The following is an 18,448-nucleotide window of genomic DNA, read 5'->3' as shown; positions in this document are numbered from 1 at the left end:
CAACTTGAACCTCTCCAAACGTTTTTTTTTCTTCTTCTAATAAATGCTTCTTCACCTGTCAGCTATACCCTTAGGGGTCACTGCACTCTTTTGAAATCCTGTAGGCCTATCTGCAATCACTATTAATGTAAGCTTAACATTGTATTGAAAACAATACTCACATGCATTGAAAAGGGGCTTGTTTGAGATAGTTACAGAGCCTTCGCTGTAGCTGGACCCAAGTTGTGGAATTCTCTTCCTTTACATATCAGATGTGCCACTTCTTTGGAAAATTTTAAATGTCTGCTGAAGACACATTTCTTTGCACTGGCCTTCGGAACCAGCTGAGCTGAGTATTTTCTTATGTGTTTTCTTTTGGTTTCTTATTTGTAATAAATGTGGATTATTTTATTATTATTTAACCTGTACAGCACTTTGGGGCAGTACCCGCTGTTTGTAAATGTGCTTTATAAATAAATTTGACTTGACTTGACTTGACTACCCCTGAACTGTGGAAATATGCTAATGTGGAGCTCCAGAGTTAGAGATTTTAGTACAGGATTCTTTCTTGTGTTTCAAATGACCATTCACTAAGACAAGGGAAAGGGACAATTAAAAGGAGGTTTGTACTGAAAACACTTCATTTGAAAGACTGTGAAACTCAGAAAGCAGAAGTCTAATTTACCTCTATTTCATCTCTGCACATGTTAAAAAAAATGCTCTCTCATCTCACTTTACAAACAGTTGTTCATGTTAATAATCACCTATTGTAATGAAATGTTTTACTTAACTTTTTGTTATCATTGTTACTATCACTTTACCGTGTATTTATTTCTCGGAAAAGTACTATCCAAGATTGATGTCAAGCACTTATTACGCATGTGTGTGTGTGTGTGTGTGTGTGTGTGTGTGTGTGTGTGTGTTTAATGCTATTTATTTTTATTATATATATTTTCACCTTTGTATGTTAAAAATATGTTTTCATTGTATTTTTTGTTTGCAAGGACCCCCTCAGATGAACAAAGCATGGCATTCATACTGCACATGAAACGTTCAGACTGTGTGATGTATTGCTTTTTGACATGGCGCCTTAAGAATATAGAGCAGTTAATTAGTGTGAATAAAGAATATTTGTGTTCACAGTGGGAAAAGATATAGGCCAAACTGTCTTGCACGACAATCAGTAGGCATTGACAGGTGAATTAGAATAGCCAAATAAACATGTTTTGGATCATTTGCAGCTTAACACATCCAAGTGTTTAGTTTAAAACTTGTTTAAATGTGGTTTTAAGTCACATTAATTATTCCAATTTTCTTATTACCTTTTACACAATGATAGTCACTTTCACAACTTTAAACCAATGATTACAGTGCCTATAGAAAGTCATCATACCCTTTTTAAATAGTCACTTTTTTGTCTAACAGGCTGAAATGATGATACATAAAATCCATAATTTCCCAGCTTTATTTACATTCAAGTGATTTTTTTCTTCTTCAAAATTTCTGGAAATTAATAAAAAATAAAAAACTATTATAGCAGGGTTGGAAAAGTGATCAGTCCCCAGAGTTTAATACTTTGTGGAGGCACCTTTTGCTTTAATTACAGCCATCATTCTGTTTGGATATGTCTCTACCAGCTTTGCACACTTAGATTGGGGAATATTTCCCCATTCTTCCTTGCAGAACTGTTCGAGGTCAGTCAAATTCCCTGGTGAGCGGCGATGGACTGCACTCTTCAAGTCCATCCACAGATGTTCTATAGGATTAAGGTCAAGGCTCTGACTCGGCCACTGTAGGACATTCACCTTCCTGTCCTTAAGCCACTGCATTGTTTTTCTGGCGGTGTGTTTTGGGTCGTTGTCATGCTGGAAGGTGAACCACCTGCCCATTTTCAAGTGTCTAGCAGAGGGCCGCAGGTTTTCCTCAAGAATATGGGTGTACTTGGCAGCATCCATTTTCCCTTCAATCCTGAACAATTGGCCAGTCCCTCCTGAAGAGAAACAACCCCACAACATAATGCTGCCACCACCGTGCTTCATGGTGTGTTTTTGGTCGTGAGCTGTGTTGGGTTTCCACCAAACATACAGTAGCGCTTATAAAGTTCAGCAAAAAAAAGTTACATTTTGGTCTCATCTGACCATATAACCTTCAATATGTTTATTGGCATAATGTAAACGAGACTCAGTGTGACATTAAAAAAAGGAGGCTTCTTTCTTGCCACCCTGCCATACAGACCATCTTTATGTAGAACTTGTGAAATTGTTGTCACACGCACAGATCGACCAACCTCTGCTATTAAGACATGTAACTCCTTTAGGGTGGCTATGGGCCTCTTGGTAGCTTCCCTGATCAATCTTTTCCTGGCTCGGTCATCCAGTTTCTCGGGGCGGCCCGATCAAGGCCAGGTTTGGGTGGTGCTGTATGTCTTCCACTTCTTGACAATACTCTGAACATTGCTCAGAGGGATAGTTAAAGCCTTTGAAATCTTTTTATATCCTTCTTCGAATTTGTGCCTATCCACAACTTTACCCCGGAGCTCTTTTGAAAGCATCTTTCCAACCATGGTGAATTATGTGTGTTACCATGCACTACTAGGAGTGGAATCCTCAAGGAACAGCTGATTTTATCCTGAAGTAATCAAAGCCTGTACAATGTATGTCATGGGGAAGTCCAATTAACTTAGTGTGTAATCGTGGGGCCCCAGCCATGAGCGTGACAATATAGGCCTTTCTATGGATGAATCACATGAAAGGTTCTCTCAACTATAGCTCCAGGTGAACTAGGAACAATGAGCTAATTTGACAATCAAGCACAGTCACACTGCGTTATCATGTGGCTCAGTACAAACATTTAAGTGTAAGGACACTAACAGCATACGTGGAAACATACAAAAAAAAAGGAACACAAGAGTGAACCACTGGGAAAATGGTGAAACATAAAAACTAAGGGTTGTGAACATTTTGTTTGGTTGCAGTAGACACAGCCTCGGGTTTTAAGTGCAGTGAATCAGATATCACGAGCATCTGACCAATACCGCAAAGGAAATATTAAAATCAGTTAAGGCAACATCTCTAAAATCCTCTGCCATTATCTTGCACTTGATATAATATGTTGGACATCGTAAAAAAAAAAAAAAAAATTCAGGCCCATTCCTGCATTGCTTTTATTGGATGGAGTGAGTTACAAATAATGAGATATTGGGAAGTCAACTCAAACTGAAATGAGAGATTCAGGGCCGAATAGAGTGGGAGAGAGGGAGTGTATTAGATCAGGAACACAGCACCAGACAACCAGCAGCAATAAGAAGATTGACACATGGATAAAAAAAAATTCAATCTGGGAGCCTTTTCTGATGAAATTGTGACAAATTTGAGAAAAATATTAGTCAAACCAAAGCATTTCTTTTTGACAGTCTCCCAGCACTGTCATAGCTTTGATTAGGAAATGCTTGAATTACTAGGGGACAAGACAAAACTCAACTCACGTGTATGTAAAATGAAAATTTCGCCTATCAAAAGAGACTGAATGTGCAGTAACCTTTCTAAAATACTGTGATGAAATACATGGCACTGTTTTTCATGTGTTTATGCGTCTGTTTCCGCCTTTTCTTTTAGGAGTCCTTGCTATATTTAGGAACGTTTTACCAAATTACTTGATTGGAAAACAGAGATGTCTGAGAAATGGGTAAACACAGTTGCTACTGTTAAATCATTTTATATATGAGAGGTTCACATAGAATGACATTTTTACTTGATTTTCTTTCTTCTTTTATACATCATTTAACAAAAATCTAATTAAAATGAGATATAATTCCTTTTGACTGGTAGGTTGGGTGTATCTTAGCAGTGGGTCAAACATGTAAGCAAGGAGAAGGACTGTTTCTTTAAGAAAGAAAAAAAATATATACAGTATATATCTATATATATATATTTAAGATGAAAAGGCAGGGGTATGAAATGCTGAAAATGTGCTATTCCCAAAACAAAACGAGGTTCATATTTTATTTGCAAAAAAAATATTTTAACAGGATAAAAATGTGTCTCTGGATAAAAAAAAATTAATTAAAACAAGTTTGTTGAACACATTTGTTGCTTTCCATGTTCAAGTAAAACAACAAGTGTGTGTGTGTTCAAACTGATGAAGTAGCCGTTGGAAAGCAATTGAAAGTCAACAGGGACTCAAATATGATTCTCAAACTATATTGTCCCTACGATGCCTTCCGATAGCTGTATGCTTAACTCAATATGAATAAAAACCTGGCATTCAAGTGCTACCAAGCTTTGAATATGCGATACAGTCTCTCACCCCTTAACTCAATACAAGCACAGTTTGGACTTGCGAACATGAACAAAAAAAAAACCACAGGAAGAGGCATCTCGTCCTTTCACTTTAGTACTCTGAAATTGTGACAATTAAAGAAGAAAAAATACTACTCAGCTGACCGCCACCACCTCTCCTTGATTATTCTAAACACCATTGAATATTTCCATTGGTCTTGATGTCATTTATTTGATTGAGTTCTTTTGTGTATTGGATTGCCTCTTCATCCTCTCACACCTCTTGTCTCAGTCCCACTCCTCCTCGTCTCTGTAAGGGTTGTCCTCTCTGGGTGGCTCCTGAAACCTGATGTTTGCCAGCATGTCCCTCATGGCCACCATTAGACGATTGACTTCTTGGTTCAGCTCCTGGCCAGCTCGAGCCACTTCCATGTCGTCCTCCTGCCTAAGTCCACCCTTGAAAAGAAAGAAAAAAAAAACACAACACTTATACAGGTATCCAGAATCTACATAAGCACATACCATGTAAGCATTTGGCAAGGACAAGTCAGTGTTGCAGTTTTTTGACATTTTGAATTTTTTTATTCAGTAAGTTAACACTGAATTTGAACAGCAAAAGCAGATCGTGAACGCAGATTTCTTTTATGATGAATCTAGAAACAATGTGCTGAAAACTTTACAATGGTTATGTGTAGGAAAAACACGTCACTAGATAGTTTGTGTTACGTAACATCGCATATCTTCCCCAGTATTAATTATATTTCTTGTATATACATATTGTATCCTTCCTCTCCATAAGTGGATAACATGATTGAAGGCACTGTCCTGATGGGAAACATGCCGTGGGCCCCATCTGTAAACAATGGAGCATGTACAGTTACAACTCAACCACAAGACGTTGTCTGTTTGGGTGTGCCTGATATGTATCTCAATGTAGAAGATCAAACATTCATAATACCCTGCTGGTAAACACTGTTCCATGCTTAGAGAATCATACATCATACATTTATCAATGCCCCCTTGTTTACGCTGGTTTGGACACACACCAGACTCCTTGGTCTAGCACCAGCAGCATCCTTTAACAGCCCCAGGAGTAGCCTTGATGTCTTTACATTATTCCCTAGTTTATATAGCCTTTGTTTATAGACAATTTAATAAAAGCCAGTGGTAACATGTTTAGTCTATTCGTTGCCTTCTGCCCAGTCATCTAAAACCCCTAGCAATTTGCTTCACAAAAATTATTGCTTGCTTTACGAAAGGTATAGGAAGCAATATTTTGTGAAGCACATTGCTACCACTGAGGGGTGCCCAAGTCAGAAATAATTACAATACGGCCTGTGGCAAAACACACAATCCATAGTGGACCTTTTTTGGGACATGTACATAAACAAAAAAAAAAACAGGGATCATCATCCACTCAATAACAATATTGCTCCATAGCGCAACAGGATACCTTTAAATTCATGACCGAAGTTGAATTTTACCCGTCAATGTCCCATTAGGGTTGAAATAGTGTACATAATACTATATGCTGACATAGACATGAGTATAAGTGTTATTGTACAGCCCTGAGATATTATGAAAAGATTAAGCCTCCAAATAACATGCAATCGTCCTGTTTTATCTTTGTAACATTACTTATTTGAGATGCTTAAAAGTCACATAGCCTCGTCAGCCCTACATTTATCTCAGAACCAAATACTGCAAATCAAAATCAGTCCAAAAAGGTGTGTCCTTGGATTTACCACCATTCCTAATACCCAAACAGCAAAATTTGTTTATAAGTGCCTTTCCTCATATGGTGCTTTTCTGACCTGCCACCTCTTATGATTAAGGTTTGTTTAGGTTTGGGCAAGTACTTACAACTACTAGTGCTGCTGCTGCTGCTGCTTCATGGTGCAAAGAAAACCTACGTTGACTGTTGCTAGGAGATAGGACGCAAACTGAAGCCTACAGTCTTTCAGTCACCGCCCTACGAAAATACATTTGTCGCCATATGGTCTCCCTTTGAATTTGTCCACTATTACACAATGTTCACCAAACTGCAGTTCATTCCACTGGAACAAGGGGTAAGGCAAATACTGTGGAGTAAATGAGCGGAACGAGCAAACACTCATTCGTTGCTGGGGAATATATGGACCGAAAATAACTCTGTGGTCTATTCTATCCTATCTATATCGCCGACCAAAGTGAGTTGATAGATTGACAGTTATATTCATCAAAATCAATGCTCCATGCTCCGAAATATTTTGTTCTGTAAATATGAGTGGCAATCAAAACTAAAAATGTCAAACAATCTTTATTGGAAGGTGAACTTGACGACTTGGCTTTACACATTTATTATGAATAAATAGGCATCAAACTTCACGATGAGCAAAGGGAGAGCAACTTCCTGGCCCAAAACAACTGTACACATCTTGAGTGTTTTTACCGTTATTGTATCTTTAGTGACTTCAGTGATTTTGTCTACTATTTCACGATTAGTGGAGAAAATCAACTGTAGCATTCAGGCCATACGGCTTCATCGATATTTTTCAGTTATCGTCCTGTGAGGGTAACCATACGTTTTTCAGTCAGGGATGTGTGTAGGAAAATGTCACAGATTTTCTAGCCATACGTTTATAGAACCACAATAATCAGATAACTGGAAACAAATCAAGTGATAGGTAGGAGCAGGGACTGGTGGGAGAGAGTGGTGCTCAAGGAATTTTCACATCGCGAATGGAGAGATCATTTCAGAATGTCACAGAGAGCGTTTGTGAAACTGTGTGACGCAATGAAGGATGTTCTGATAGCCCCCCCTCCCCCCCCCAACGAGATGACAATTAGCACTGGTACGTTTGTAAACATGAGCAACCGTAAAACAACAAAATAAACTTGTAGAACGGTTTACATAAGCCAAAGAAAAAATTGAATATTGGGCATAAAGCTGGAGCTGCATTAATCCGATTTCTCATAATGCAATAAGGGCTTTTATCTGATTACGCACAATTGGTTTATGATGTTTACTTGAGCACTTGAGTAATCTGGTAACTGCAGAAATCAGATAATGATCAGTTTATCAGTGTTCATGTTAATATGGTCAATGTGTCCCCCAGCACTGCTACTAAATAGGGTGCATCTCTGTGTGTTATTTCAGTAATAGTTAACCTTTCAATTAACACAATTTACAGTGTCCAAAGTCCCCAATTATAGTTGAGATTCACGGCATGATAATATAACTAAGTTACATGGTGTATTTGCCTTTTGAATATTTGAAACAGCTTTTTTTTTTAAACTCATGGATAAAACTTGACAGCTCTTTCTTTAACCCCATGTACTGTAAGACCCCAAATCAATTACATTTTTCCAGACCTATTTCCCACCCAAATCTATATCTCGCACCCACTCATTCACGCAACTCACCTGAAGGTTGAAGTTCGGAAGCAAAGACCGGAAGAAGAGCGACAATGTGCTCTCGTTGGTTGCCCCGACATGCTGCCTCTCTGGTCGGGTGTAGGATGTCACAGAGTCCAGTGGAGGCAGAGGGTCAAAGCCCATCACTGGCTGACTGGTCACCTCCTGAGTATCAGACAAGTAAACAAGATGAGAGGCAATCATTGGTAATTATCTGTTCCAATTCTCCACATACAGTATGTTCAATACTTAAAATATTCAAATATATCCTTCCTTGCCCGACTACTGCTATACATTTTGTCTGCAGCTGCACTATTTGCAGAACATGATGACTTCAGGCAGTCACAAGCCAGACAAAATCACACAAGTTAATCACATTACAGGAAATGTCTGGCCTTTCTCTTTTCAAAGTAAAATAAATTGATTTTCCATAAAAGGATTTGTTGGCTTAATCTAAAAACTGGTTGTTTTTATACTGTAATAGAAGTAACTAAAAATACAATAATATAATTTAATATAAAACATTATCAGGGACCACTGGAGCATTGACTCATAAACACTGTATCAAAACAATCTCACACTGGGACCTCAGGGACTGGGAGTCAACATGTTTCATGAAGTGTGAAATTCCTCTGGCTTGTGAGGATATTTGGGAAAACTGTACGGGGTGAATAGGAAAGTAGACAAGATGTTGATCCTGCTTCCTCCTTTCACACCTGCAGTGTCTACTGGTGAGTGCATTGAGTATGTTGTGGATACAATGAATTGTGTTCCGTGTGATGGTTTCTCACTAGAGGCAGGCTTGCGGCGGCTTCTTTGATCTCAGAGAGGAGGACGTGCCGGTGGATGTTCCTGGGCGCACTCTGGTACCTCTGCTTCCGCCTGAAACACAGGGATAAAAAGGGGAAAGTCTGTAATGTAGCAGAATGGATTTGGAAAGAAAACATGGAGAACAGCAGAGCGAACGTATTGAAATCTCACTTGTTTTGGCAGTCGTCGACCAGAGGGTCTTTGGCATCGACTCGACGCAGCACCTCTTTGACAGACTCTTCCAACCACAGCATCACTGCCGCCTCCCTCCACAGGCTGCACGTCCTGCCCACGTACAGAGAGGTCAGTTCAGACAGGGCCGGGGGCTGCCTGTAGACAGACGGTAGGGGTAGAAGAGATGGAGCAAAGACACATCAGAAAAAAGCTGAAAAGGTTACAAAATGAGTACAAAGATAGGCATTGAAAAGCATTCAAGCGTAAAATAATGCATTATGTATGGTTAATGGGTTGACGGTATTCAAAAATCAAAGATACAAGGCTTTATTCATGTCATGGAGTTCATTTAAGTGCACTGGTTTTGCAACTGCTTATAAAAACAAAACGGGGAGCAGCATTACATTACCCTATCTGACTCATTGGGCCGAAGAAGGCATGGGAGGAGACGGAGGCATCTGGCTGCACGGTACACAGATCCAGCAGAGGCATCAAGACTGCAGAAAATATATTTACAGAAACAAACTTCAGTAAAAAAAAACATACACATCCACAACTTCCTTGACGTGAATGGAATGAAATTAGAATTAGAAATCATATAAAAAATATTGGTATAGTGGCAGACAGTGGTTCTTTAGTGGGAGTCTGACCTCCAGGGAACATGATGAGAGCGTTCTGCAGCATCAGGTCAGCTTTCTGTCTCTCTTTCTCACTTTCTTCAGGGTCCATCTCCTCCTGCTGACTGAGATGGAAATGGCAAAGTGCAGTGGAGAACGCAAAGTTTGGCAGCTGGGAGAGATTCTTGTGTTCCTAAAAACAGAAGAAGAAAAAATAAAAACATTTCCGCGTTAGACTAAAAAAAGTTTAATAACGGCTGAATCACTTTCACACAGACACATGTATATTAGCAGACTTTACCTCCCAGTCCTGATATAACTGGAGGAGTGACTGGTACTCTCTGGATCGCAGCGTCAGGAAATCAATGAGCAGGAGCATGCAGAGTGGGTCAGAGTCGGGGTCTAAACTAATAAAAAAAAGGAAAACAGAAGACAACAAGCAAGTGGTTATTATAGACACCCAACAGCAGTGGGAAACACTGTTCTGTTCATAGAAAGCAATGTGTGTTACAATAAAACCAGATGGCATCTCAAACCTCACTGCTTTGCTTTTTGCTTTCAGTTTTCAGTTAATTTTGATGTAGAGGCATCTGACCATCTTTTTTTTTTTCAAATATATTTTTTGGGCATTTGTATGCTTTATTTGATAGTGCAGAGAGACAGAGGTGAAATGGGGCAGGGAGGGGAGTGACATGCAGACCGCGGGTGGGAATCGAACCCGGGTCTGCTGCTGGGCCCGGCCCGGGAGGGGGACGCCTTACCAAGGCATCTGACCATCTTAAAAGGTACAGTGTATTGGCATCAGAACAGAGTTAATAGAAGTAGAATATAATATGTATTAATATGTTTTAAAGGTGCAGTCAGTGATTCTGGAGAATGCTTGTTGTCAAAATCACTTTTTGTGTCAAATACAGTGAATATCTCCTCTCCTTTCAGGTTTCCTTGAAAATCCAGCACAATACATGTAACACTATCTGAGGGGGCACGGCTTTGTAAAAACAAGGGAAAAAACAGTGGACTGACAGTGTTGATCAAATGCGAGTCACTTTTTCAAACTGTGTTTTTTTAAGATTCTGTTAGCAATCACGTTGCTATTTTAAGATTAAAATTATTTAGTCACTGCTGGATGGAGAGCGACAGTACAGCTGTCAGATTTAATTCTCACACTGCTGCTTTAAAAAAGGTCCAGAACATAGCTGTCACAATGTCAGGAAGCCAGAGTTTGATGAAAATGATAGATAAGCACTGATGGTTATATGGGTTAAGTTATAAAACTCAATCTATGTATGGAGGAGTGACGCCAGCAGCAGTGCGTAGGAACAGCCCAGGCATTAAGCCTTATTTAAGTGGTCTCTGTACCAACATGGTATGGGAGGTTTTATGTTATGTAATAAAATGTAAGCAGCTAATGGATTGTATTGGCAGTCTAAATAGTTTTATCATTTGTATTTAAATCAAACATATTAGAAAAACAAGACGGACACAAGATGCCTCATAAATAATTGTATTAAGTCGTCACACTTTTGCAATCGGCTCGGTATAAAAAGGTGATATAAATCTCACACAGCAGAAGAAATTTTACTTTTTGACTCTCTCTTGTGCTTGACCAGAATTATTCTGTTGACTGCTGTTGGTGGTTAACTTGATTTAATTGGAGAAGTGTGTTTCTTTTATGTATAAATCAAACTATAAAGTGAGACCTCTGTGTGTGTCTGTCTGTGTGCATGTATGTATATCCTTCCTTCAAATACATTGCCAACTGTGTAGTTGTTTGGATCAGCAGTTCCGTAGAAAACTGTGAAAGCACGCCAAAAAGGTGTGGGAGTGTGCTGCTACCGTAACAGCACGAATAGAGGTGCATCACAATCCAAGTGAGCATGCAGTACGTTCCCCTTTAACTCAATATCTGGTCTTTCTCATTATTCCTGCGTTTCTTTCTGTACCTCAGGATCAGTTTGCAGAACTCCAAAGCCGTCCGTGGGCATCCTCTCTTCTCCAGGAACATCATGTGCTTATAAAGAGCCAGATAGAATGCCCTGCAGATACGAGAGTATTCACACATTGAATGAAGTCTTTCAATCACAATTTTATCTACAAACTATAATCTAGGGTCCCGCTGATGCCTCACAAAAGCAAATAAGGAGGAAAAGGAAACAACCAACCTGTTTTCTGATCTCAGATAATCAAGCCTGCTGGCCCCTGAGGTCAGACTGAACAAAGGGTGAAAAGCGCACTCGAAGCTGTACAAGGCCCTCTCTGAAAAACAATATATATATATTTATCAATAAAAACAAATATGAAACATTAGAACTGAAGCGTGTGCAAACTGGGTGTGTACAGAAAAGCAGTAGTGAACACAGCTTCACATGATTGCATGAGCTGGACTGTGTCCGTTATGGCTTGACATCATCAACCATCACAAAGACCAGAAGTAAACAGGCTCTGTATTGTGTCTGTCTCGTGTTATTAGACACAACAGGGATTAAAAACAAATGATTTTTGTTCATTTATTCCTCCAGTATGAACTTTGATTGTCAAACAATGGGCGTTTTGCTGATTAACAATGTACTAAGGGTCCAGCAACAATGATTAAACTGTAGCTTTGAGATTGGCTTACAATGTGGATGTGCATGGTTATGACAAATGCACTGACAACCGAGTTCCTTTCAACAGTACTTTTTTTTTTTTTAACTATTTTTGGCTGTTAAATGTACGGATGACCTTCACACATAATCTACACGTATATGGTGCATTTTACCAAAACCGGATAACCTTATTTATCATAAGTACTAGGGTGATTTGGTTGCCGTCATGCTACTGCTTACAAACTCAAAACGTTAGAGACAACATTATACAGTAAAAGATGTGGTCCATTCCTGATATTTTTTTATGATGACATGTAGTCCAATAAAATATATGGATGTATATCATTTATAACAGGAATACCAAATCATGCAGATTCTTTTGCAACATTAAATATGCGTGAAATTTAAAAGGGCAAAGCTAATTTTCATGCAACTATTAATAAATGATCCTTGCAGGGCGGAAATTGAGCGATGAGCCAATATTAACAAATACACAGTATACGCCTTGTCTTCTTAGCCACGAGGGAAAACAGACTTGGGAGTTTACAAGGGTATTAATGTCTGAAGAAAGACTGTGTTATTTCATGTCTGACACAAGCTGGTTGGCATCTAAAAAAAACAGAATAGAAGGAGCTAAAGCCGGCTCTTTTTCAACCAGGAAAAGAACAGAACTTAAAATTCAGTCCCAGACCAGTAACTCCTAGGTTGAACATTTTGTAAAAACCTGAAAATAAAGTTTAACCCTTATATTTATACAGGTAAACTCCATTGAGACCGCAGACTCTTTTACAAGGGAGACCTGTTCACATTTACACGTTACCATTCACACACACATTCGTACAACGATAGCAGGCTAACTATTGACATTCACACGAGGCAAGGTGGGGGAAGTGTCTTGCCCAAGGACACAACAACCATGACACGGCATTGGCAGGGAGGGGATAGAACCGCCAACCCTTTGATCATTTGGCCGACCTGCTCTACCACCTGAGCCACTGTCCTTCAAAGTCAGGAATCATAGTCATTTACTCAAAATACCTAATGGTGTCAGTTTGCCTTCAAGCCACACGAATCAGGTGATCTTAAAAAACTGATTCCGGTAAATATGAAGTTGATAGGCCTACTGTTTTGTCATGTGGAACATTGAAGGGGCCCTGAACACATTCACAGTTTAACACATGACCCTCACCGATGAGGTCCCTGGCCATCTCCTGATCCTCCTGGATGCGGCAGACGTCAGAGAGCTGCAGCAAGCAATCGATGTGGTAAGGGTTAAGCTGTAGCAGGGCCTGGTTGGTGGACAAAGAGGAGATACAGTGGTCACATTGAGAGAGATGGACTGCCTTCAACAGCTAAATCACAATAAAAGACCTGTCAAACTTTAAAGGCCAGGACACACCAGCCCGATAATCGCCGTCGTAGAGTCGGGAGGGGGCGGGGACACGAATCTGTTTGGTGTGTGCCGTGAAATCGGTCGTCGTAGATGTCGTCGGGCTTCTTTTGGGTGGCGGGCAGTCTTTCAGTTGGAGCAATTTGATTTGTGGAGGGCTAGCGAATCAGTGAAGCCCGGAAGTGAGGCGGGTAGCACAAACAGCTAACAACAGTTAGCCATCGTTTTAATGTGTTTGTTTGTTTCGTTCAGCGAGTACTCACATGCATCAACCCTTGTTGACTGCTCGACACCATGCTCGACACTCTCTGCTAAGAATGGTGCTCTTTATGGTCCATAAATATAAAAACGTATTTCTATCTATGTTTATGGTCTAGAGAGCCGTCCCATCATTTCCGGCTTCCGTATTTTTTCGGGCCACAATACAGATTAGCGCCGCCTGCTGTTATGGAGACATTACGTCCCGCGCAAGCGCAGAGCGTACGGAAAGTCAGCAGTCGGTTTGGTGTGTTCTTTGCACCGCGAAGAACACACCAAACCGGCCGCGACGGGAAGACTGGAGCTCCCTGAATCGGCAGTCTCCATTTTCGGGTAGTCGGACTGTTGTGTCCTGGCCTTAACATGCACGTGCCGACAAACTGCCATTGTCCCAAGTAGATGTATCAATATGTATGCAGAAACACAATAGTATCATCATGGATAATTCAATGCCGTTGGTAAAACACACCAACAAACATGTTATGGAAATTGGGTCTAAAACCAAGTCTGAAGTCTGAATGAAAAACAACACTACAAAATTCAACATTCTAACTACAGCTGCGAAAACAGAATTTCAACCCTGCAGTTCTCCTTAGGACTAAACGCAAACTTACTTTCTCTTGGACATCGATACTGAGGATGCCCCATTTGAAATATATAACTAGATCATAACCAAACTATTGACAGGATGCCTTTCTTACCACAATGTTGTTGGGGTCCATGGACTCCACAGCATCCAGGAACTTGAACTGTACTTGTTGATATTCCCGCACGTGCTCGAACGTGAAGTACTGAAGGCCGTCCTTTGACTGCAGTAGAGACATCGAGATTCCTGTGGAGAGGTCGAGCACAGTAGAGAACAACAACACATGAATGAACCACATAATAGGGTGATTCAAGCTGAAGATATATGTATTACGAGTTAATAGAACTGAATAAGCAAGAGTACACCACACTTCTACTCCACAACAAAGTATAAAAACATCTAATATGCTTATAAGGTTAGAATTTCATAAATAACCATTCCAGTCATAAAGAACTACCAATATATTTATGGGCTCGAGCTTCACAATGAAGGGACAGTGATTTAGCAAATGTCCAAACAATTTGCCTTGTGTACTGATAAGGCTGGGTTTGTCACTCTTATTAACTACCTAATGTAAGTTGACATTTACATGAATAATCTAATCTTAGTATGAACAACTAACAAAAAAATATTACACAAATACACCAACGGGGACTTTCTGTGTGTGTACACAATGACGGGCCCTTCTGATGTTTTTTATTTATCATCTTAAGAGAAAATGTGGAGTCAAAGAAATCCATCTTTATTAAAGAAGAAAAAAACAAAAACAAGGACCAACTATAACTCAGGTGAAAAGCGTACCTGGACGGCTGAAGCGAGCCCAGCTGTCCTTAGGATTGGTCATCCAGGTGCTACGGTGAAACTGTCTGTTTCTCTGTCGAGGTCTGAAGGGGGGAAAACACAATATATTGTTATAATGTACAAATACAGAGGGTGTGGGCAGTTTAAATCTAAACACAAATATTTTGCTCATTTTTGACCTTTGATTCCCTTGAACAGCTCGAGCCCCGAAATATCGTTTCAGCTCCGTCTCCGAGTTGAGATTCCTAATGAAATGACAAAGAAAATGAGATTCAGCTCTTGACAGGCTACACCATAATGTGTGCCAACTGAGGAAAACACATTGCACGTGGAAACATAGAAACTCTTTGATTTAGTTATTTTGGACAATCCGTCACCGGGCCAGACTCTACAACACTAATCAAGCCACAAGTCTGACATTATTTTCCTGTGACTTTCCAGAGACAATGTTTACAAGTTGGTTGGATACCATTCTGAACAAACAGTATAAATGGAAGGCCAGTTTTAGTAACTAAGTGATCATACATGGTGGTATGCAATACGGGTCAAAGGCCTCATAGTTTGTGACTGTAAACTGCTAAGTTAACTTAAACGTGTTAAACTGTATGTTCTGTCAGCAAACAAAAATTGTGGCAAACAAGGTCCCTATGGTTCAGCTAATTTGCCCTTGACAACAAATTGAAATGGCCTGCTCTGACACCACTGGCTGTGTGGCCACGTGTGCAACATGTTATGGGAAGTTTCTTATTTCTTATTGTTGATTCACTGTGGTGGTGACAGTCAGCCTCCAAATAGTTTGCTTTTCTTGTGTGATCCAAGCGCCATCGTATGGTAGCAATAAGGAATCACAGAAAAATGTAGAGTAAGCGAGGCCACTCACTCACTCACTGATCTGAATCACATTGTTTTGACTACATGCGAGAGGTTGGTCTCCTCACCTGTGCTCCACATGCAGCACTGCTCTTCTGTCAGAGCATCCACAGTCCTCATTCTGCAAACTCAGACCGTTGGACCGCTCCAGGTTCTCCAGCAATAAGTCAATGTTATCGTCTGGTACCGCCTGTTTCAGCAACAAAAATATAAATAAGTAACAAGGTGATCATTCATTCATAGAACAAAGGTATATTATCATCTATATCACAGTTTCTGCCAATGTTTTCTCAAAAAAACATTTATCAACAAACACACCTGTCCATTTTCCGATGTGACTTTTGTCTTCTTCTTTTTCTTCTTCTTTTTAACTCTGTCTCCAGACGTAGACTTCTGGAAAAAAGAGAGAGGACAGTTTAATACCTGCATAGATGTACTGTACATGTAGATTAATGCAATAGTATAGTCCAATCAGAGGATGACAGACATACATCCTTCTCACATTGCTGTATGTTTACCTTTGTAGACTCTTCCTCTTGCTTTGGATCTAGTTTCTCAACGTGTCCATCATTCTCAATCTCCCTGCTGCCCGGTTCACTGCCATCAGCTTTCTCTGCTTCTTCATCAGCCGAGAGGTTCTCTGTGTCGTTGTCTGGATCACAGATCTAGTCAAAATGTAAAAATTGGTAACGTAGGGAATTAAGAACAGCATTGCTTATAGTTAGTTTTGAAAAATGCCTAGCTAGATGGAAATTTGCACAGAAGTTTGTGTGATTTCCAACATGAGGACAACGTCAGTTCTCAAAATCAAGTCATGTTTACAACAATCCAATGCCAACCACTTCTCATTGACGAGTTGTGTTCAAGGTGACAAGAAAGGGAATACACAGATAATTCAAATAACGATTTTAACATTGCGATAACTGATAAGACCTAAGATACTGACATTGTATAGGAACTAATAGTAACTTGAACAACTGAAAAACGCATTATGGTTTTGATTTCCAGCTATCCTTTGTTTCGTAGCTTCACTACAGTCCGTAATTATTTTCTAAGACCCTTTAATATGATGAGCCATGTATCACAGGCTTACAATCTAAGTATTAGTATATTCTGTATAGATGTCATCAAGGGCAAGGCCAGTAAGAATCAACTTGTCATTATTCGTTTTGAACATCCACATCCGTCCAAACATTTATAGATAAGTCTGTTTACTTATCAATTGCATCCTGAGCAACATTTAGTTACACGTCGCCGTTGTGTGTCAGCTAAATAATTCGAAGTCAAGGCTGCTAAACATGCTGTCATTTTTTAAGTACACGCAACCTTTTTTATTAACATTTCTACTATCTCCCCAGAGGAGTTGTAATGAGATGTTTTTATCTCACTTTAACCTACAGTTTAGTGTCACCAAGTTTGGTTAAATAAGCTGAGAGATGAGCTAACGCCACACGACTAGCTAGCCAAGCCTGTGTTAGCATGGTCCATAAACAGAAAGCTCGCCCCAACAAACAGACAGACAGACAGACGTGTCAAGCTGTAAAACACATACTAACGGCACGTCGGTGAATTAAACAGTACCCTCACCAATTCATAGATGTTGCTGATATTTTTCTGAGCCTTGTTTTTCTTTGCCTTTCGGCTGTTGGCTTTCCTGTTGCTGGACGGGGGAGAAACATTAGCCGTGTCGTCCAGCTGCTCCTCTTCCCCCGTGGCAGAAGCCAACTCCTCCGGGCTGTCTCCTGAAGTTATATCCCCGAGGTCCAAGGCCTCCTGACCCCGCTGTTTGCCGCGGAGCCTTCGTAGAGCCCGGGTCGACATTGTCAACTCCTCATGGGACACATACGCTAAGATATTCGCGATGGAAGCAGTTTTTTCCCAGTTAGCTGACAAACACAAACAGAACAAGCCAATGAAATGAGGGTCAATTCCATTGGTTTCTATTTCTTCTTCTGCTCAATGTTTAACGCTACTGGGTGTTTTACTGCCACCCACAGGAGAGATGGAGAAACTGCACCAATGATTATTTGTTGTACAGGCTCCAGTCAAATTGATGAATCATATAATATTAATGACAGTGTTCGCTAAGTGTCTAACTTTAAATAATTTTCTTTTGGGCTACTTAGAACAGGAGAAGGTCAGGGATACATAAAGCAGATAAGCATAGGGTGAAAAGCAATAGCCTACATATTTGTATGAAATAGGTACACAATTATAACAATTGATATTACAAAGATCAAATCATGTAAATTGGCATTATTATTGGTAAGCTGTCAACATTAATTCCTTCATCGCTCAATAGCTACATTGAAATGTGTCTGTTCGCATAACCCTTCTCAAGAAACCACACTCCAGAGGGGGCCCTCACGCAGGGTCAGCCACAGTGCAGTGTCCCTTGAGCAGTTTGGGGTTAAGTGCCTTGCTCTAGGACAAAATGGTAGACATGGTGCGCAGATACCTCATGGTTATTGGTCGGCCCCTCTTTCCTCAAGGCCATCCTAGCGCCCCATACATAACAATATGAGGTATAGCTATACAGTAGTAGGCTAATATTGTGCATACAGTCTTGGTATAGGCTACTAGAATTGACTTGCAGGTGGTGACTCACTCACCAAACAAGACAAAGGAAAGAAAAGAGGAAGCTCAGTTGGTTGATTTTGTACCATTGAAAAAGTGTCCCGGCCAATGTTTTTTGTCATTTGACA

The 18,448-nt window shown here is 40.1% G+C and overlaps 1 protein-coding gene across 2 annotated transcripts; it reads right to left on the bottom strand.

Moving 5' to 3' along the window:
• Window positions 1-3,966: 3,966 nt before the first annotated feature.
• tcf25 (TCF25 ribosome quality control complex subunit) lies at window positions 3,967-17,671 on the bottom strand. Of its 2 annotated transcripts, none has more exons than XM_080030950.1 (17): window positions 17,331-17,671; window positions 16,262-16,408; window positions 16,062-16,136; window positions 15,812-15,933; window positions 15,053-15,118; window positions 14,874-14,956; window positions 14,188-14,318; window positions 13,028-13,127; window positions 11,416-11,509; window positions 11,197-11,289; window positions 9,555-9,660; window positions 9,287-9,446; window positions 9,046-9,133; window positions 8,634-8,792; window positions 8,444-8,534; window positions 7,662-7,817; window positions 3,967-4,712 (listed from the first exon to the last, which is right to left on the bottom strand). In XM_080030950.1, exons 1-17 carry the CDS (start codon window positions 17,562-17,564, stop codon window positions 4,545-4,547), a joined length of 2,073 nt encoding a protein of 690 aa, XP_079887076.1. In that variant the 5' UTR covers window positions 17,565-17,671; the 3' UTR covers window positions 3,967-4,544. The 2 variants fall into 2 exon arrangements, with proteins under 2 accessions (XP_079887076.1, XP_079887077.1); XM_080030951.1 differs by having other exon boundaries at window positions 16,062-16,133.
• Window positions 17,672-18,448: the final 777 nt, after the last annotated feature.

The sequence above is a fragment of the Ammodytes marinus genome (assembly GCF_949987685.1).
Source record: "Ammodytes marinus genome assembly, chromosome: 1".
In the NCBI taxonomy this organism is placed as follows: Eukaryota; Metazoa; Chordata; class Actinopteri; order Uranoscopiformes; family Ammodytidae; genus Ammodytes; species Ammodytes marinus.
Note: the sequence above shows the minus strand (reverse complement) of the source record. Positions and strands in the feature narration are given on the sequence as shown.

Bases quoted from the DNA above. Each gene is read 5' to 3' on its own strand.
- tcf25 (XM_080030950.1), bottom strand. From the start codon at position 17,564: ATGTCGACCCGGGCTCTACGAAGGCTCCGCGGCAAACAGCGGGGTCAG. The intron at 8,793-9,045 runs GTAATGTAATGC...GTCTGTCTACAG, and splicing joins GGCCCAATGAGTCAGATAGG to GCAGCCCCCGGCCCTGTCTG. The intron at 8,535-8,633 runs GTGAGATTTCAA...CCTGTGTTTCAG, and splicing joins GTCGACGACTGCCAAAACAA to GCGGAAGCAGAGGTACCAGA.